This window comes from Natrix helvetica (genome assembly GCF_964273705.1).
Source record: "Natrix helvetica genome assembly, chromosome: 2".
NCBI lineage: Eukaryota > Metazoa > Chordata > Lepidosauria > Squamata > Natricidae > Natrix > Natrix helvetica.
Window position 1 is genome coordinate 203,573,118 of NC_138552.1, and position 22,792 is coordinate 203,595,909.

General features: G+C 37.9%; 1 protein-coding gene across 4 annotated transcripts in view; it reads left to right on the forward strand.

Moving 5' to 3' along the window:
• Nucleotides 1-5,940: 5,940 nt before the first annotated feature.
• The window catches only part of PHACTR2 (phosphatase and actin regulator 2), a 121,499-nt gene continuing 104,647 nt past the window's right edge, over nt 5,941-22,792 (forward strand). For all 4 annotated transcript variants that reach the window (XM_081942695.1, XM_081942696.1, XM_081942697.1 and 1 more), the window contains exon 1: nt 5,941-6,128. In XM_081942695.1, coding sequence (XP_081798821.1) covers nt 5,963-6,128 — 166 coding nt within the window. In that variant the 5' untranslated portion in view covers nt 5,941-5,962. The remainder of the gene's footprint in view (nt 6,129-22,792) is intronic.

Consider the following 22,792-nt stretch of genomic DNA (forward strand, 5'->3'; position numbering starts at 1 on the left):
GTACATATTTTAATCTTCTATTTTATATTTTAAATTTTATACTTGTACCTTATTTTAATTGTGATGCTTCTGACATGAATAAACAAAAAAAATAACAGAATAACAGAGTTGGAAAGGACCTTGGAGGTCTTCTAGTCTAACCTCCTGCTCAGGTAAGGAAACCCTATACCATTTCACTAATCTTGGAACTTGACTGCTGACAAGTGACAACACATTTCCTGCTATTTGGGGAAAAGCCTTGTGCAAGTATTTCACCGTTCAAAAGCAAAACAAATAAACACACACACACCACACAACCCTGCCAGTCATCTTCAGCACAGCCCCCCTCCTGTCATGTCAAGTGCAGCCCCTTGGACCCCTTCAAAGGTCATGCCAGATAGCATCTCAGATCTTTCTTTCCTCAGGCATGGTCTCTTAAATATTTGTTAAGGAAACACAAAAAAGTACTGTAGCTTTTGATAATATTAGTGCTGCTGAGGTAAAAACAACAACAACACTTGAATAAACCATGATTTTGAGTTCCAGGACTCCAAAATTAAGATAGGACAAAGCAAAACAAATTAAGGTAGCATGGCATGACTATCTTGCCCAACTCTGAGAGATGTTCAGTTGAATGAAAGAATAGCCAAAGATGCTTCTTGATCATCAGAAATATGAAAGGCTGCAAATAAAAACACTTATCTGGAAGGAAGTGGCTTTGAGCTCAGAGTGATTTATTTTTATTGATATGCATGATATTGCATGTGCTGCACAAGAGTTTAGGATGAAAAAAACCCAGTTTGGGGAAGAAATATATTGGAGTCTCTACTGCAAGGGAACCATTTGAATAATTCTTAAATAGATAGGTAGATTATGTGTCATCAAAGTGTCAACTGTTCGAAGCAACATGGATAGATCTCATTGATGATTTTATGTTTGCATCGGGGGGGGGGGATTGTTTTAGCTCTCCTTGTAAAGGGAGTGGACTGATTGTTATTTTACACATAAAATTCAGAGGCAAATAATAATCAGTTAATCAGTTCAAAAGGAAAATTTTATTTATAGTGAAATATATAAGATGGTTAAAGAGAAATATCCCTGTGAGACGTTGTAGGCCAAATTTTTCTCCCTCTACTATAAGGAGGAAGTTTATATTTAACTCCTAAAAACACATAATTCAGAAGTGCCAATTAATGGCAATGTCTAATTTCTCAATTAATTGGGAGTATGTAATTGACTTTAGCATATTCTATTGCTGATAGAAGAAAATACCTATATTAATGCTCTGCTTAGCAGAATATAGTTTCTAAGAATGCCATTTTATCTTTCTTCAGCACTTGAGATCACCGGTAAGAAACGTGACTGACATATAAATACGCAATTGTGCCAGAATAATTCATTTTGTAGCCATCTCTTAAAAGATTTCAAGACTTGACAATTTCAAACAAAGCAAAATGCCATAATCTATGATATATTTAGGGTCCAATTGTATGCATTTTTACTTAGAAGTGACTGCCCTGGAAGCTCTGGGATTTATTTCTGTGTTATGACTGCACTGCTAATCCTAAAAACAATTGCAGAGGAAATTTCCCAGATGAAACAAACAATCATAATTACAACACATCACAGAAATTTTCTCCGGAAACATTGACTGAGCAAAAAGATTGGTTAGGTTCCACATTTTGTGACACATACTTAACTGTATATACAGTACATCGACTGAAAAATAAATGGTAAGCCTGATCCTACATAAGAGGTATTAATTTTGTTATGGTTTTCCATAACAAGTTAAGTATCAGTTGTGGGTAGATGGCAATTCCTACTGGGAAAAACACAGGGGAAGAGGGAGATAACATATCCACAGGTGTTTGAACTTCCAAGTTATTATCTTTGGTTTCTTTCAAAATATTTTTTTAAAAAAATACTAAATATGAGATTACTCAAAGATATTCCTGTTCTTTGGGATATATTCTAGATGCCCAATATTTATACACTTATAGGTGAACTATGTTCCAGTAGTATAGACTATGAATAAATAGTGCTAATATTCTTTGTTATCAAAATATTTAATAGAACATATTTCAATGGTACACTATAGAAGTTTCCATATAGAATATTTTGTCGGTGAAGACAAGAAAATAAAAGAATAAAAGTGTTTTATACTGTAATTGCTGATTCGGGAAATGGACATTAAAGCACTTTCCATGCAATTTTAATGAAACCATTGATTTTATATTCACTAACCAAAGATTGTAGTGTCAGATACATTAGCAATACATAAGAGAGACATTATAATATCATATGTCGATACTAGAAAGTTTACTTATATATTCAGAGTCATTAGCAAAACTAAAACATTGTTGAATCAGCCATCTTCGATTCTCTTGCAGAAGATTTTCAAAAAGGGAAATAAGTGGAATCAGGAAATTACAAAGCAGCCAGCTTGACATTAATAACTGGGAAAATCGTAGAAAATATCAAGCAGCAGATTTATGAAAACCTAGAAATGAACAAGGTGATTAATAGAAGCCAGCATTGGTTTGTTAAAAACGGATTGTGCCAAACAAACCTATTGCCTTCTTTGGTAAAGTGACTAAATTTGTAGATCAAGGAAATGCTGTAGATAAAGTATACTTGGACTTACTAAGGAATTTGACAAAGTAATCCACAGCCTACTTCTTGTAACATAGAGAAATATGAAATAGACAGTACCACCACTAGATGAATTTGCAGTTGGCTGACCAATCACACTCAGCATGTAGTCCTCAATGGAACTCCATCTAAATGAGTGGAAGCATGCAATGGAGTAATCAAATTTCTATCTTGGGCCCAGTGTTCTTCAGTATCTCCATAAACAATCTAGATGAGGGTAGAGAACGGAAGGGTATCTAATTTGCAGATGACACCAAGTTGGGTGGAATGGGTAACAGTTTGGAAGATAGACTCAAGAAGGATCTTGACAAACTGGAGAAAAAGGCCCTATCTGATAAGATGCGGTCGGGTGGTGAGAACGGTAAGGTCCTACATTTAGGCAGAAAAACCAAATGTGCAAGTATAAAATAGACAGTATCTGGTTCAACAATAGTAACCAAGGAGGATCTAGAAATAGATCCTGGACCACCACTCAAGTATGAGCTAGCAGTGTGCTGCAGCTGCCAAAAAAGCCAATGTAGCCTTAGGCTGCATCAACAGAGGGATAACATCAAGATCATGTGAAATGATAGTACTGCTCTATGCTGCATTAATGAACCCACACTTGGAATATTATGTCCAGTTCCAAACTTCATGACACAAAAACAATGCTGACACCCTAGCAAGAGAGCAGAGAAGAGCAACAAACATGATAACAGGTCTGAAATCATACGATGACTAGTTAAGGGAGATATGTGTAACCTAACAAAGAGAAAAAGTAGGGGGTAACATGGTAGCTGTCTTTCACTACTTCAGGGGCAGTCACAGAGATGAGGGGGTTATCTTATTCTCCAAAGCATCTGAGGGCAGGACAAGCCGTAACAGGTGGAAGCTTGTTAAAGAGAGAGCCTACCTGGAATTACAGAGAAATTTCCTGACAGAGCAATTAACCAGTGCAACAGCTTGTCTCCTGGAGTCGTGAGTGCTCCATCGCTGGATATTTTCAACAAAAGATTGGACATTCATTTGTCTAGGATGGTATAAGAAGTCTTGCCTTGGGCAGAGGGTTGGATTAGAAAGGGATCTTCAAAATCCCTTTCTGCCTTAGGAGAGATATTGCACATCTTTGTACTAAACTTCATGGTTTGATTATGGCCAGGACTTTAGTGCTTTGTATCGCAGAATCAATGTATTTTTCATTTTGAAACTTTTATTGTTATTATTCACAAACTTAGAACAGAAAGTAACTTTATAGCAGTATTTATTATATATTTAAATATACAATACAATATAGAAAACATGCTTCTGTTTCAATATTCCTTTTATTATTTTATGGCTATTTTATATGTAAAAGTTTTATTATTGTCAACTACCTTGAATTGCTAGAATATAGTTCTTAAATAAATAATCAGTTTTTGAGGAAAGACATTCTGATGGAGTCAGATTTTATGAATGAAGTTCAACTTAACCCCTCCTTCATTTCAGTTCAGTGAGTAATAAGTCACATTTTTAAAGTACTGCAGGTTTGCTTATATTGGACAAAATAGTGAGTATACAATGAGATCCATTTTTATTAATAACTACCAAAAGATTGGTACAATGTCAAACATTCTGAATTCGATTGTGATATGACACACACACACAATCCCTGATCTTTTTATTAGCAATCTTTCTCTATCCTCTTTATCCCTAAAAAAGTGATACAGTGAATCACACTCAACACCCCCCCAAAAAAACAGATAAGACTGTGAAAAATAAACATAAGAAGAATAGATATTAAAATGAAATGAAGCTGGGGTCAAACAGAGAAAACCCATATTTAAAAGGTTTGGGCAAATAAACATTTAACCTAAGCAGGGTGGGCAATCTTAAACACTCCAAGAGCCATTTGGACCTGTTTCCCATAGAAAGAAAAACACCAGGAAGCACAAAACTCTTCCTGTCCCTGACTATTTCCTGAGCAGCCACAAAACTAGCATACATAGTTGAATTAAACATTCTGTTTTCTAGAGATTCTGTTTTTTTTCTCTCTCTCTCTCTCTCCACCTCTCCCTCTCTATATCTATCTATCTATCTATCTATCTATCTATCTATCTATCTATCTATCTATCTATCTATCTATCTATCTACATTTACATATCTATATCTATCTATCTATATCTATCTATCATCTATCTATCTATCTATCTATCTATCTATCTATCTATCTATCTATCTATCTATCTATCTATCTAATCATCTATATCTATATCTATCATCTATCATCTATCATCTATCTATCTATCTATCATCTATCTATCTATCTATCTATCTATCTATCATCTATCTATCTATCTATCTATCTATCTATCATCTATCTATCATCTATCTAATTATCTATATCTATCTATCTATCTATCTATCTATCATCTATCTATCTATCTAATCATCTATATCTATATCTATCTATATATATATCTATCATCTATCTATCTATCAATCTATCAATCTATCAATCTATCAATCTATCAATCTATCAATCTATCAATCTATCTATCTATCATCTATCTATCTATCATCTATCTATCATCTATCTATCTATCTATCATCTATCTATCTATCTATCTATCTATCTATCTATCTATCTATCTATCTATCTATCATCTATCTACCTACCTACCTACCTACCTATCTAAAACAGAATGTTTAATGCAACTATATATGCTAGTTTTGTGGCTGCTCAGGAAAGAGATACACCTTACCTATGTTATGTGTTGCTCATGGATACTTTCCTGGAAGCAATTTCCCTTAAAAGCCCATCACCACATTCAAAATGCATGCCTTGCCTTAAAACATCCCCCAGAAACATGTGGGATTCCATGTGCAAATCCTCAAAGGGTCATCAAAGGGCAACCACGCCTCTTGTCAAATGAATCTCGGCGCGCGTGGAAGCGGGGGGGGGGGGGGACCATTTCCATTCCCTGCGATGTCTTTGCTAAGTTGGGATGATTGGGAGTCTCTCTTGACATCTCCACACCGCCCCGCCCCCCTCGGACTAGGGCTCTGGGTTTCGGCTCCTGCGTAAGTGTCTTCCTTCCCCGAGGAACCTCGAGGGATGCCACCCGCTTGAGAACGGCTGAGCGGCAACCCCCGGCCATGAAGGAGGCGGCGGCGGCGGCTCGGCTGACGGCGAGGGAGCTAAGGGAGTGGGGGCGGTCCCTTCCTGTCAAAACTTTTCTCGCGCGGGTCCGCTCGAGTTGCTCCGGGCGGCTGCTCGAGGGAGGCGCTACACCTGCTGCGGAAGAAGGCGCCAAGCGCGCCCACACCGCTCCGGGACCGCGAGAGGAGGAGGAGGAGAGCAGACGGAGAGCTGATGGAGGCGAAAGGGGGGAGCCCTCGAGCCGAAGCCACTGCTCCTTCGCCTCGCCGGTCGCCGCTTTCCACCGAGGCCGCACCCAGAGGCCGCACCCAGAGCGACATCTCCGCTTTCCGGACCTTCAGGAAGAGCCCCCTGCTCCGAGCGCCGCTCTCAGGGTCAGGTAGGGCTGGGTTTGTGGGTGCGCGTCACCGGAGGATGCTCCTTTTTTGCGAGCGATCAGAGGTGGGCTGCAGAAAGACTGGCTGTTTGTTGCAAAGAGAGTTTTCTGGCGTCCCGGATTTCGCAGCTCCCGCCTGCTAAGCCTTGACTTTCACATAAACTCTTTTCTTGGCAGATGGGGTTTCAGAAGTTGTAGGGGCTTCATCCCTAAAGGATGAAGGAAAGACTGGATGGCCACCTGTCTAAAATGATATATGGTCTCCTGCTTGCACAGTGGGTTGGACTAGAAGATCTCCAAGGTCCCTCTACTCTATTCTGATTGATCGATTGATTGATTGATTGGATTTCTTGGCTTGCTTCATCACTGGATGGTTTTAAGGAAAGACTAGGCAGCCACCTGTCTGAAATGGTATAGCAGGGAGTTGGACTAGAAGACCTCCAAGGTCCCTTCCAGCTCTACTCTGATTGATTGAGTCATTGATTGGGTTTCTTGGCTTACTTCATCACTGGATGGTTTTAAGGAAAGACTAGGCAGCCACCTGTCTGAAATGGTATAGCAGGGAGTTGGACTAGAAGACCTCCAAGGTCCCTTCCAGCTCTACTCTGATTGATTGAGTCATTGATTGGGTTTCTTGGCTTACTTCATCACTGGATGGTTTTAAGGAAAGACTAGGCAGCCACCTGTCTGAAATGGTATAGCAGGGGGTTGGACTAGAAGACATTCAAAGTCCCTTCCAGCTCTACTCTGATTGATTGATTGGGTTCCTTGGCTTGCTTCATCACTGGGTGGTTTTAAGGAAAGACTGCAGAGACAACTGTCTGAAATGGTATAGGGTCTCCTGTTTGAGCAGGGGTTGGACTAGAAGACCTGCAAGGTCCCTACCAGCTCTATTCTGATTGATTGATTCGGTTTCTTAGCTTTTCCTAGCTACTTGGCAGGCAGAAATTGGGCGGGTACCCTGCAGTTATCTTGGGAAAAAATAGCATGTGCTGAATGGGTTTGCTGTTCATTGATTTTAGTCTCCAAATGAATCCTTTTATTAGCCACAGGATAGCATCTGCCTAGCAGTTTGGCTCTAAGTGTTGTTGGTTGTATTGTTCCTTTCTCTTTTAAGAAAAAAATGTGTAGGTCCTTGGGTGAATAAACCTGTCTAGCAGAAGGTTATGGATGTATTTTTATTCTTATTTATTAGTGGCTCCTGTAGGGTCTTGGCAGATGAATAGAACTGTTTGCATGGAATGGAAACACTATTTTTTAAAAAATTATTATTTACTATGGTACATTTTTATCCCACCTATCTCCCTTAGCAAGGTGACTCTGGGAGGGTTGCATTCAAGAAGCGATATTTCATGTGGTGTGCAGTGACAGGAAAGAGCTCTGCTTTGTTGAACCATTTGCAACTTGTACGGCTGTTGAAATTAGTGGTTAACAGGTTAGATTAAAAAAAAAAACCTAATTGGTAGACTCAGATTTCCTTAAATACAAATTCATCTCTTAAAGCAACTAAATGCAGTTAAAAACTGGAAAATCTCTAGCAAATCAGACAGTGAATTGATATAATTATATGTGTGAATGTGAAGTGAAGAACGGGATAGTTACTGGTCAAACTTGAATGGAGAATAAAGATGTGATTTTAATTTTTTTTTTTGCTTTGGTTTCAGTCTTAGGCATCTGCTAAATTAATGGATTCCGTAATAGGCCATTGGTATGACAAACTGTTAAAAAATCTGACATGCCCAAATTCCATTTAATTGTTTTAATAATACTGACCTACTTATAGTAGTACAGGAAGAGAACTTTTATATTTAAATATAATATTTTGAACCCTTAGGAAAGGCAGAATGATTATTGCTTTATATAATATTTTTAACATGCTGAGAGAACATAAAAACCTCCTCCATTCTAACTGTACATATTCAATTCTATTTATTGTATTTTGATATATTTTTACATGGACTGTACACCGCCCCGAGTCCCTTTTGGGAGAGGGGGCGGTCTAGAAGCACGGTAAAATAAATAAATAATAAATAAATAAATTTCAAATTTTTATATTGTGAATAATAGTTTAACTTCAGTGGGAACGATAGAGAAAAGGATGTTAACCAACAGCCTACACTAAATACGCTGTTGGACTTTCCTACTCTTTATTTATAAAAAGCTAAATGTGCAGTGTCTGTTTCCAGAAACATGGCTAGAAATATAAGGCTGTATCCTACTTCTATATCTGTCTATACTAGTGGTGGTGGGGCTCATTTTTTTTTTACTACCGGTTCTGTAGGCATGGCTTGGTGGGCGTGGCAGGGGAAGGATATTGTAAAATCTCCATTCCCACCCACTCCAGGGGAAGGTTACTGCAAAATCCCCATTTCCTCCTGATCAGCTGGGACTTGGGAGGCAGAGAATAGATGGGGGCTAGGCCAGTCAGAGGTGGTATTTACCAGTTCTCTGAACTACTCAAAATTTCTGCTACCGGTTCTCCAGAACTGGTCAGAACCTGCTGAAGACCACTTCTGGGTCTATACCTTCTTTTAGGAGGGGGGCGCAAGGGAAAAATCAGAGCAATTTTTAAAAAGACCAAAATCTTTATACAAGGTTATTATTTGTTTCCATTTGCCCTTCTTAGCTTTTAAACACAATCACTGCAATACAGTATACATTAAATAAATAATAATGCTTAATTCCTCTCCACATAAGTACTACTAGGCTTGAATTTCTCAGTTTGGACAATTTAGAACTACAACGCTTGCAATCAGACCTAGGTATTGCATACAAAATTATACGTACTAATGTTTTACCTGAAAATGACTTTTTGTTTTTTAATTGCAATAATACCTGCACGAACAACTGCTTGAAACTCAATGTAAATCATTCTAAACCTGACTGTAATAGATATGATTTCTGTAATAGAGTTGTCAAAGTCTGAAATGCCCTAACAGATTCTGTTCATAGTTTCAGTCACAAATTGACTTCCGTGGACCTTACTTCATACTTAAGTGGTCAGGAGAAGGGGGCATGCATAAGTGCACTAATGTGCCTATCAGCCCTGTCATTGTATTTTTATTCTCTTATTCTTGTTCTCATTTTTGATCAATTCCAATAAACAAACAACATGCCTCCAACATATGAGGGCTGGGGTGCAAAAATGGAGACAACCACTAGAGGGGAGACATGTGTTAGTGTTTTTATTGTCTCTTGCTACCATCTAATGACCAGTTAATGGACCTGTTATTCAAAGTCTGTAGTCTCTTCATTTATTTTCATTAGAGGATACTACTTTTTTTTTGTTATTGAAGTGAATATAAGAGCTAATTTCCCTTCTCTCCTCCCCGCTGCAAAAACAATGCACTGTAAAATAGGTAAGGCTAAGACAGAGTGACAGACCCTAATATCATCTTGTCAACTTCCAAGGCTGAGCTTCTTGTATGCTTCGTCATGTAAAAATTACAACTTTGCAATTAGATCTCCTCCTAACTGTTAAACATTTGCATAGAGACCTACACTTTGGAGAAAGAAACTGCTGGCTGAAGAGGATTGGAGAAGCACTTCCATACAATTTTGTTAGCCTCCCCCCTGTTTTTTAAGCATCCTATTCCATTTTGATTTCAATTCAGATTGCAGCAGTACTTAAGAAACCCTTACTTACTACTTCCAGAAAGGTTACTTGGGGAATTTCCAAAGCTTGTGTTTGGGTATAGGGTTTTCTTGCATTTCTGATCTCTGAAGGAGAGTTACTTTTTATAGAAGATAATGGGAAACCTCCTTCTATCTTTATTTATATCTGAAACAGAAAGGGTTTTTTTTGGGGGGGTTAAAAATTAATTGGCAGCAGCACATGTCATAAGCCTAATTGCTTTGCTCCAGTGAGTTCAGCAGTGCAGGAAAAAGTTTAGGGGAAAAAAAGTAAAGGACAGCTGATACTGGTTGACATTGACTTGGACTGGAAAAAAGAGTAGACCAAGTGAATAAGGACAGTTGGGTAAGTGTAATCCAGGGGTATCCAAACTTGGGAACTTTAAGACTTGTGGACTTGGACTTCCGGTTCCAGCGGCTACGGCGACGGGCAAGGACTTTGCCCGCTCCCGCTCTTCGGTGGGCTTCCCCCGCCTTCGGGGGGGCACAGGACGCCCCGAAGAGGCGCCCTGCCGAAGGAGTGGCTCGCAGAAGGCTCTGGCACCGGCGGCGGCTGGTGGGGGCTTTTCCGCTTTGCTCCAGGCACCGGGGAGCAGTTTTGGAGGACGCGCCTGCGTCTCGCCCCATGCCGATCGGAGAATGCAAAACTGAAGGAAGCAGCGGCGGTGCGGTGAGATGCTTCCTCTCTTCATCCCCTTACTTTTGAATTGATAGACTTTTCAGTAATTTTAAAAAGTTAACCTTTCGGATTTACTCTTTGAGGAGCGGCTAGAGGGGAGGGGGATTTCCCCCCCCTTGGACAAGCGGCTTGTTAAAACTCTGCTCTCGCCCCCTGGGGAAGGAGGAGGGGGGAGAGCCAACTAACGATGCCTCACCCCAGTAAAAGTGCTTTTCATGGGACTTAGATCCAGAACTTATTGATGACCTGAGAACTTTTTGAACTTTTAAAATTTTTTCTATGCCTCTGAGCCCAAAGCTGGCAGGGCAAGATGGCACACTTCCGTTGTCTTCATGAACTGTGAAACCTGACTCCACCTTTAAAATTCAGGCTTCCGGTCTTTGTCTCCGAGTCACCCAGAGGAATCTCTTGTGGATTGTTATTTCCTGAACTCTTTGGAGAAAAAACTTTCATCTATTGCTAGAGTGACTAAAGAAACTCCCACCTGTTTGGATCCTCTGCCTTCTGGACTCGCCTGCCTGCTCTACTTCTCCAGCTGCCCAGTTTCTACACTGACTGATCTCTTTGTTTTATAAACCATGTCTCCAAAAAGACCACCTCCTGGAAAACCTGGCTTTGCCACTTTTGCTCCAACATCTGCAACATCCAGTCCAGCCACACAGTCAAAGATAACAGAACTGATGCAACCTAAGACTACAGAGATAGACCTTCAACAAATGCTTCAACAAATTTTACAGGGCCAGGAGGAAATCAAGAAACAGCTAAGGGAAATGAAAGATGAAATTAAAGAGAATCAAGTTCAAATTTATAAGAACTCACAGAGACTGGACCTTGTGGAGGGTGGGGTGGCGGAGGCGAGAGGGGGGGGTAGAGGCTTTACAGAAGGGGAACAAAGAACTTGATATCCAACAAATGAAAACAGAGTTTGAGAAAATGTCCTTTTATCTTAGATTTCAAAATGTAATAGAAGCAGATGGGGAAAACATAAGGGACATTATGACTAATATTCTAGTTGAAAACATACACAAAGATAAACAGCAGATGGAATGGGAGATAGATCTGGTCTATAGACTGAATTCAGCATATGCCAGAACACACAATGTACCCAGGGAGGTTCATATTAAATTCCTTAGGAAAAGCACAAGAGATGAAATTCTGGGTGTACAAAGCGGGTAAACACTGACATACCATGACAGGGAGATAACCATTCTGAAGCAGATTCCCCAAAAAATTAGGGAGAAAAGGAAAAACTATTCGCAATTGGCGAATAAACTATACCAGAAGGGGGTGTGGTTTAGATGGTTGATGCCTGAAGGTATGCTGATATTCTGGGAGGAGACAAGAATCAGAATCAACACACCCATAGAGGCACAGGCCTTTATGGAAAAAAATAAAGCGAACCTAGAAAAAACAGAAGATACCACAATGGTCACACAGGACACGGGAGGGGCCGGAGCTCTGCCAGCGGGGGGTGAAGGGGCAACACCAAGAAAGCTCAGATCACAAAAATGAATAAGAAAACCACAATGTTATAAACAGACCGAAAGTAATAATGAAATTATATCTAGACTATATATCATAACTATATAAACTGATTGAAAATTATTTTTTCTAGAATTAATATGCTGATTTTTTATGATTATGTATTAATGTTTGATATTTAGATGTAACCTATGAGTTTGGAGGGAGGGGGCGTCTGCCACACTTGCAACTGCCAAAATTTGTAACCATTCCACTTACCCTTTTCCTTATAAATGCTTTAAAAAAACAATAAAACTTTTTGGAAAAAAAAAAAAAGACTTGTGGACTTCAACTCCCAGAATTCCCCAGCCAGCCCTGGCTGGGGAATTCTGGGAGTTGAAGTCCACAAGTCTTAAAGTTCCCAAGTTTGGACACCCCTGGTGTAATCATACACTAATTTTGAGGGGAGAAAAGATAGTTTAAAATTAGTATATTGTACAGAGTAAAAATATGCAAGAGTGCAGATTTTTTAACATGATGAAATTTCTACTGAGTAAATCATATTTTTAAAGAAGGAATTGAAGTAAGAAACAGTATTGGGAAATCATAAAAGATAAGTTTTAACAAGGCATCTTTAAAGCACATGAAAAGGGAGACAGAGAGTTCGGATAAAAGAGTGAAGGATTTATTTCTTATACATTGTTTTCCTTTATTCAATTCAATTTAGACGCTGCCCAATTCCAAACTGATTTGGGTTTGTGCAATACATAAACCACAATGTGGTTTGCTTGCTACTTGCTTAGTGTGATAGGTGCAAACCCTATACATTACAGTTGAAGGCAATATTCCACACTGTTAAACTGTGTTTAACAAAGAATGGATCAAGATCTGGCTTATAATTATGTGTGAATGCAGCTACTGAAGCTATTACTAAATAACCAATTTCAATTCAATAATGTTTACTTCTTTTATATGCGAGAATTGTGAGGTTAAAATAGAGACAAAACATTGCTTGGGAACAGTATCACAATTATAGTTCACTTTCAAATGAAGACATTGGAGTTGTATATATGGTTTATGTTACATCGGGTAATGGAAAGGCGCACATAGGCTAACGGTAACAACAGCTGTTTATTAAGTCAGTAGCAACTATGTACAATCCAGCGAAGGTTGAGTCTGACAGCAGCTCTTTTATAGGAAGCTGTCACACCCTTCGACCAATGAGATTAAACCTCTGTTCCCACCGGAACAGAGGACCTTGGTGGAAGCCATTATAGCTGATGCTAGTCTCTAATAGTTTATTTATTAAATTTTTATATAGTTGCAATGACAGTAGGTATTAACAGTAGATTTCCATCCCTCCAAAAAATAGGCATGCAGGATTCTGATGGTAAGCCAATATCTTAAGGTACAATATTTATTAGACTTTTGCACCTGGAACTGCTGTGCATGAGAAATGTGACCTTCCTTCCATGATGACATCAAAATATTGGGGGAATCTATTGACTGTAATCTTCACTACTATGCACAGCACTCAGAAACACATCAATTGCTGCAAGAAACTGTTAATGATAAAATTCTGATTAGCGATACAATATGCCTTAAAAGCTATTCTGGCAATGATTCACAGAATCCATCTGTCTATCATTCTGTATAATCTATGCATCTCTAAACAGATAATTGGTATTTCCCGCATAGAAAACAATATCCTTCCATCTGTCTATAGAGTTCTGCTAAGATGTAGACCTCATTAAGTAGACTAGCCAATTAAATGGTTGGCTTTATATTGATATTGTCTAGATAGTTTTCTGCACAAAGTAGCAATGATAATCCTATGAATGCTGTTCTAGATACAGTATAGGTTCTATTAAGTACAGAAATGGGATGGATATGACTGGAAATCAAGATCTGATAGTCCTATTGACAAATCCAAAACTGACAAATTCAGGATTAAAACAAGAACTCAAAGAAAATATTCTATTAAATTCCTATGTCATTTATTAGAGTACTTATCCAATTTATTCTTAAAAATCGGTCAGAAGTCCACATGTTAATTTGGATTTATAAGGATCCATATTTGGACTGAATTCGATCCTGGTAGGATAATTTATCATGTAGAAAATAGAAAGCTATGAAGATTTTACTTTTACCCCAAATATTAATGTTTTCTATAATTCAAGGGTTTTGTTTATTTTTTAAAAAAAATGTCATTCATTTTCTTAAATCTTATTTCAGCATAAGGAGATTAAAGAGGAGGAAGAAAATTGTATTTTGATTTTTCACAATTAACCGATATTTTACCAAGCCGTCACAATATTTGATGCGTGAGATTTTATATATGAGTTGCAATTTTGGTATGCAGGTGTGGGAGCTTTAAGGTTTCTATTGATGTCAAAACATAGTACTTATGATGCTTATGTACTATGCTAATCTTATATCTAACCTTGTTTATAAATCCACTGTAAAACTTCCATAGTGGAAACTTGTAATAGTTTTAATGCTCTAGCTGACATTCATGGACAGTTGAAATCAACATGTGCAGAGACTTTATTGGATGGTGAAAAAAAATGAAACTTCTGTGACTGGATCCTGCATCCAAACACCCAGAGCCATGAAATCTTGCAGAAAAGCTTTAATTCTGCTATTTTTCAACTTCAGCCTTAAGTTCTACAACTCATTTTATTGCTAGTAGTCCTAAGGGGAACAGCTAAGTAATATAACATAATTTGTCTGGGATTCAGAACTGCCCTATTATTAAAATCTGCATTGGAAATTTTCTTTGGAATATAGGGGACAGAAAAATGCAGTATCTCTTTCTGTTGTTAATATACACATACAGTACACTAGTGTAAAAAGCAAAAAATGCATTTGAAAATAATTGTTTTAAAATATGTAGTGCCCTCTTCAAATCAGAAGTTGGACTGCCATGATTAGATAACATTAGCATCAATTCCTAGTCAGCACGGCATATGTGTAGTATAAGAAACCAAACTGGGGAAAACATATTCAGTGCCCCGTAATTGGACAATGTAAACTAGTGATAGACCAATTATATCAAGTTACACTATTGTATTTAATCCTGATGTTTTTGACTTTATGTACACTCAAAAATACCTTTTACATTTTAGAAGGTGTTTAACCATTTATATATATATATATATATATATATATATATATATATATATATATATATATATATATATATATATATATATATATATATATATATATATATATATATATATTATATTATATATATATATATATATATATTATATATTATATATTATATATATATATATATAAGAATATATATATATTCTTTAAAGACAACAGCTTTCCTCTTTCTGGATGCTGTATCTCATAAAGTTTCTTGTTCAACCATACAATAAATTTCTACGTAAAATTGAATCTATCTGCAGAACAACTTCAAGTAAGAGGGACAGAACAAGTACACTGAACTTTTTATTGACTTTATATGTTAATTCTGGCTTAACTGCTCCCAGGGCATATTTGCAATTTCCTGTTTCTTTCTGAAATCAAGAAATGACTGGGCTCAGGAAGTGCTGCTTTCAAAATTGAGAGTTTATTCTCTTTTGATCTCCATTTTGTCTATTTTATCCTAGACATTGTAGGAAGTGAGCTATATTATGGCTGAAAAAAAGTCAGAAGGAATCTAGTAATAGCTTTTCATACTAATACAATTTCTTTAAAGGCATAAGCTTTTCTGAATTGTATCTCATATCACAGATGCATGGTAAGATTAAACTGATATAGGCTTTACATTTAGCTGGGTGGATGGTGGTGGAGAAAGAGTGGTTATGAAGATTCAGTTACTATACACATGATTCAGATTATAAGTATCTCCTCAAGTAACATATTAAAACACCACTGTGGTTGTAAAATCTTCTGAGATGGCCTGTAACCTTTTAATGTGAGTCGTACAGTTTCTCAAGTCTATAGTGCTAGTGTAGTTTGGTCAGTGGTGTGTTTCAAAAATTTTTAGAACCTCTTCTGTAAGTGGGGCCTGCTTTGTGGGAGTGGCTTACTGGCCATGTGACTGGGTGGGAGTGGCTTGCCGGCCATGTGACTGGGTGGGAGTGGCTTGCCGGCCATGTGACTGGGTGGACGTGGCTAACGTATAAAATGTGGTGAAACTCACTTAACAACACTCTTGCTTAGCAACCAAAATGTTGGCTCAGAAACTCTGGCATTTGAAGCACGCAACTCTTAAAGCTATCATGTTACAAGACCCTTGCACCCCTAACCCTTTAGAAAAAAAAATACGCCAGGGTTGTTCAAGCTTGACAGCTTTAAGACTTGTGGACTTCAACTGTTCCGAATTCCTCCTCTCACTCTTCATCTTGATGATGTGCGGACGGGTGGGGGGAGGGAGCTGGAACCGGTTCTAAATGGCACTGTAGATTTGTGGAATTTCTTCTATAGAAGAGGTTAGAACTGGCAGGAACCCACCCCTGAATTTGGTTCTTCTGAAACTGCTATCTTGAGATTTTAAAAACAGTGCTCTGGAAGATATCCTGTTCCATTCGTGTCAGAGGCACTGTTTAAGGCACTTCTGGGCTGAAAGGATTAGCTGGTGACATCACCGTATCTCAGGGGATGGTCTTGGGAGCTACTTTCATGTCCCTATCAAGGAAGCTGGAGCAAGTGACAAGAGCTCACCCCACCATGCAGCAGTACTTGGGTCTCGAACAAGGCTTGGCTAACCTCCAACCCAATGTCCTAAGCACAGTTCCCCTCCCTGGAATGTTAAAAGGCTCTAATAATACTTTGTCCTTGCTTTCAGTCCTGATACTAAATTTGTATCCATTAGTTCTTTTGTGCAAAGTTGTGTCTCCTCTGCCCTCGGTAGAATCTAGAGGGACAATTACTGGCATGTGAAGCTACCTGTAGTCTTGTGTGTGGAATTATTGGCATCTATGACGGTGCTGTTGATATAAATGTAGGGGCAAATAGATGTCTGGTTTTATTGTGGAACAAGTAGCATCATTGTTCCATACTTTATTGTTGCTTGTGAGAATCTGATTGTCAGGCCTGCAGCGGTTCCTTTTAGAATCTTTGGCCTGCCACACTTTCTTTCATTTCACTGTACTGTTTCATTATTGTAGTAATTGGGAGGGGGGAATAGAAAGGAGTAGAATTGTAGAATTTGTTGTTGTCATTCCTTTCTAGAGGCCCAAGGTCATCTTTTGTCTCCACACCTCGACACCTGACCGGAACCAGCGGGGTGGAGATGTCAGGGTGGAAGAAGAAGATTGGACCATGTGATGGATTTATGGGAGTGGGCATAAGATCATGAACTTTCAACTGGGTGGAATTCCAGGAGGTTCTTCAGAATTGGAATTTCACAGAATGATGCCAACATGTCTGTATTATTAAATTGGAAAATTAAGGATAGCACTGCCTTAGATTCTGATTTAATTATGCATGATATTTGGAACGCTGACACTGATATTTCCTCACATTTTTCAGTAATGCTTTTAAGATAGCTATATTTCAGATAAAGTGATGTTATAGTGGCTGTTGCTGGTACCAAATCTCTGAAGAGAAGCTAGTAGAAAAAAGGCTTAAATTACTATACTATAATATAGTTATGAAAAAAAGTTTGCTGTGCAGAATTAGCTCGCTAGATGGAGCACTTGCCATACTGATAAGTAAACTGTTTTTACTGTAATATCAAATGCCAGCTTGAATTTTTAATTTGTCAAAGAGGCTTTAAAACTAAAATGCATATTTCTAAAGAAGAGATGTATTGCCAGACACTTGTATATCCAAATATAAAAACTCATTGGAACTTGTAACATTTTAAGGTTAACATGTTACACTTTTTAGCACACATTTTGCAGGTTTTAACACTGGTATGGCTTTTAAATAAGCATCTGGAGGTTTAAGAACTTTCTGAGAAAAACGATATGGTGCATTTTGATATGAGATACTGTACATATCTAAAAGATTCAGAAAGTTAGTTTACCACCCAAAGCCTACTATTGTTATTATATATTTTATTCATTAAACATGAAACTCAGTCAACTGAACATTTAAAAATGTGTCACAAATACCATTGACTGGTGGTGCTAATGGTTAATACGGGTTGCTGCCAGCATTCTAGGTATGAACCAAGTATCTTCTTAAAATATACAATGTTCCAAGCAGTGTAATTTTTTGTAGTTCCGCTGGTGTTATTGTAGAAAGCTGCAATTTCTTGATACGTTTTGTAAAATTCTTGGACATGGTACCAAGTGCCCTGATGATAGAGGGTATCACCGTTACGTGCTTCATCCATAATCGGGTAGTTTCGATGGCCAGGTCGTGATAGTTCGTGATTTTTTCCAGTTCTTTTTCTTTGACTCTGGCGTCTCCTGGTACAGCGATATCAATAAACTAATCTTTGGCCCTTGACAACCGTGATATCTGGCGTTTTGTGTTCCAAATGACAATCCGTCTGTATTTGAAAGTCTCACAAGCTCTTCACTGTCTCATTTTCGGTAACTTTTTCCACTTTATGTTCCCATGATTTTTCGGATACAGGTAGGGTGTATTTTTTACATATTGACCAGTGGAGTAATTTAGCAACTCGATCATGTCTAGCTTTGTAACCAGTTTGTGCGATTTTGCTGCACTCACATATTAAGTGTGAAACAGTTTCAACTTTGTTGTTGCAAAGTCGGCAGTTTGGATTGTCAATGGATTTTTGTATCTTCGCTTTCATGGCATTAGTTTGTAGTGCTTGTTCTTGAGTAGCAAGCATTAAAACTTCTGTTTCTTTCTTGATGGTTCCTCTCATAAGCCATGCCCATGTCAAGTTGTTATCACATTTTCCTTCAATGTTTTTCAATGTTGTCTATTATTATTATTATTATTATTATTATTATTATTATTATTATTATTATTATTATTATTATTATTATTATTGCATCAACAGAAGTGTATCACAGCAGCCAGTTGTTTCGCCGGATTTGGCATTAATTACTAGTCGGGCCCCACCCAGGGGCCTAGGACGTCGTAACGTATTTTCGTAATATGTGTGCAGATCCAAGCAGTGCAGCCTTTTGCATTTGACTGATGGTGATTTTGTCAATTTTTAACTGTTTTAAATGTAATTCCAGTGCTTTTGGAATAGCACCCAGTGTGCCGATTACCACTGGAATTACCACTGCTGGTTTGTGCCATAATAGTTGGATTTCGATTTTTAAGTCCTGGTATTTCGCGATTTTTTTTTGATTTTTTTTCGATATTCGAGGAATATGAAAAAATTGCGAATTATTATTATTATTATTATTATTATTATTATTATTATTATTATTATTATTATTACAACAACAACAACAACAACAACAACAATATATGTATTTGAGCTCTTTGGATTCATTCATAAATTATTACAGCATTTGAATTGGACATATACTTCAGGTATGCAACATTACTAATGCAGATTAATCTGTGAAAAAGTCTGTTTTGCATATTTGCATAGGCACTGCACCTATGGACAGTGACTGACTGAAGAACCAGACACATTGTCATTGTTGCTCATGCTATATAGCCCATCTTGCTCTACAATGATTTTCTGCAATCTTCTCAGAACAAGGTATCCAGCAGGGTGGCAATACAAGTAGTCCTCAACTTACGACCACAATTGAGCCCAAATTTTTTGTTGTTAAGTAAAACATTTGTTAAGTGAGTTTTGCCCCATTTTACGACCTTTTTGCCATAGTTGTTAAGTGAATCACTGCAGCTGGTAAGTTAGTAACCCAGTTATTAAGTGAATCTGGCTTCCCCAATACCTTTCCTTGTGAGAAGGTCGCAAAAGATGATCATTTGACCTTGGGACACAGCAATGTCCATAAATAGGAACCAGTTACCAAGCATCTGAATTTTGATCACATGATTATGCTGCAAAGGTCATATCTGTGAAGAATGATCATAAGTTACATTTTTAAGTGCCGTTGTAACTTTGAATGGTCACTAAATGAACCATTATAAATTGAGGACTACCTGTACAGAGGATACATCACAGCCAAGAAATCTGAACCCAGATCATCATGTTCAGTTTTGAATAATTCCTTCTCCAACTACCCTCCCTGTAACGAACTCCGGTCCTATTCTAAAATCCAAGATGTTATTCCAGCAGATAAGAATAACTTCTTTAACTAAGCCAGGGGTGTCCAAACTTGGGAACTTTAAGACTTGTGGACTTCAACTCCCAGAATTCCCCAGCCAGCATTTAAGTCCACAAGTCTTAAAGTTCCCAAGTTTGGACACCCCTGAACTAAGCTGATTTTGTTTTGGATTCGATATGCATAATTGCCGTTTCCTCTACTTTTTTTCCCTGGTATTTCCCTTTTTCTTATACGTTCCTTTCTATATTTAGATATGTAGCTTCAAAGGTTTAAAAGAATTTCTCACTTAAAACTTCCCTGCAAGCAAGTTTGCATGATTACATTGCCACCCTGGGATGTCTGAAAGGTATGGTTTAAAAAAGTGAAAGATATCATGACAGTGTAATCAAAGCTCAACTTTTTTTCTTTTAACCACCCGCTGTGGACACCCTTATAGCTCACCTTATATCCTAGGGCTGGCAAAAGATTTGTTAACTTCATGCTCTTCAGTAAGCTTTGCCATTATTCTCTGCCTGTGATGCCAATGCATATTCTGCCAGCCAGGTCTCAGCACGATTCCCTTTGAAAGTGTATCCATCAAGGTTCAGATTGAACAAATATTTGCCAAGAACATTTGTTGCCAAAAAATTGTTTTCCCATCTTTTAAAATGGCCAAAGTGCTGCATTATTGTTATTGCATTCATGGCCCAGTCAGCCAGGTGTTTAAACTGTATTTAGCATTTTTATCCACCTACCTACTTAATCTTTCCCAAGGATTTGGAATAGGCAGATATTGTTTGATGGTATTAAATGTATCACCACAGGATGTAAATTGTTCCAATTAAGGCTGCCTTTTGCAATCGGCTGATGATTTTGTAAGTGCCACTGGTGATCAGCAAATAGAATAGAATAGAATAGAATAGAATAGAATAGAACAGAACAGAACAGAAAAGTAGGCCCTTGGAGGTCTTCTAGTCTAGCCCACTGCTCAAGCAGGAGAACCTATACTATCTCAGACAAGTGACTGTCCAGTCTCTTCTTAAAAACCTCCAGTGATTTCTGAAGGTATCAAGTGGTGTTCAAGTGGTATTCCAGATGTTTTGAGATTGCACCCAAGATGCCTGTTAGTATCAGTACTAACCTTGCTTTCTTTTATTACAGGCATTCTACTTCTATTTGCAAGTCTTTGTATTTTCTGATTTTCATCAGTTCATCCTCTTCTCTTCTGCTATCTCCAGGTATTGCCATTGCCACTATCCAGAATCTTTTTGTTTTTCTTATCAACAAATGTTAAGTCTCGGGTGTTATGTCCCAGAACACTTTAGCTTCTTCATTTTCTATGACTTTCTCTACATCGTGGTCTCACTAGTTCTTGCTTGCAGGCAAATTATATTTCTTGCAGATCTTCCAATACACCATAATTACTACTTTTCCATGCTGTTGCTTGCAGTCAGTCTGTGCTATCTTTTTGCAACAGTTAACTAGGTGATTCACTGCTTCTTCAGTTTCTTTGCAGATTATTATTTTATTATGGTTCTAAGAAAAGAAATAGTATTCACAAAAAAGCTTCTTTTTTATACATCCACCTTCATTATTTAAGCTGCATTCTCGAATAGTTGAGCCCAGAACTGCACTATTTTTACTTTGTGAAGTGCTGACTGGTTCATTACAGTCTCTCCATTGATGGATTGATGGAAACATTTCTGAAATTGGAGATTTTGCCTTTAGTCTGCAATTCAAGCTTCATGTCTTCTGATCTTCCTGGCTACAGCTGTCATGTTCTGCTTTCTTATTTCCAATGCTTCTTTAATCTTCCTAGTTTCTAGGTGAACTTTCTTGATAAAGTAGTCTTGTTCTTCAGCTTCTTTTCTTCCATCTGCTTTAGCTTGCTTGCATCTGATCTTAGCCTGCTGATCTTATTTTCCAGCTTCATCTTCCATTTAGATGATTCACTGCTTGGATTTGATTTTTTTGGGTTGATTTAGCATCCCAGTTATTCAATTATAGCTGCAGTCATGCTTTATATTAGTTGGCTTGTTTCTTGCAATGAACTGGTGCTTATATTTGATATTATAATAATGGCACGTTTAGTTACTTCCGCTGACTGTTTCTTTGGAATAAATTTCAACCCAGGGAACCTTATTCTGTTGTTTTTACAGTGTTTTGGATGCTCAGGTATTCTATGTTTCAATTTTTCTTTTTTTAGATAATGTTGTTTCTGAGGAGAAGGCAGAAGGGATGATATCTGGTTTGAGAATGAAAATAACTTAAATAGCTATGTTAGCTTCTTGTACTGTTAGTCTTTGTTTCAATTCTTCTACTTCTTTATTTGGAAAGCTTTGTTCTTACTGAGTCTGTTTCAGAGGATGACAGGTTTCCGAATAAAAACAATTTTATATCTCTGCTGGATTCCTCTACTTCCAGCTCCTCCTGCTTTACCTGTACAGTCTGAGCTACTACTGGTAAGGCTCTGATTTCTTTGCTCTAGGTCAGGGGTGTCCAAACTTGGCAACTTTAAGACTTGTGGACTTCAACTCCCAGAATTCCCCAGCCAGCTGGCTGGGGAATTCTGGGAGTTGAAGTCCACAAGTCTTAAAGTTGCCAAGTTTGGACACCCCTGCTCTAGGTAGACCCTTGCAGTCCAAGTCTGCTTCTGTGAATACTTTATTTCATATTATAAATCAATGTTGATCTACTAGCCTTTGTTCTGTAATTTTGGATTCTGGATGTTGTCCCTTCCAGAACTGGTGCATTCTTTTCAGATGGAAAGATAATAT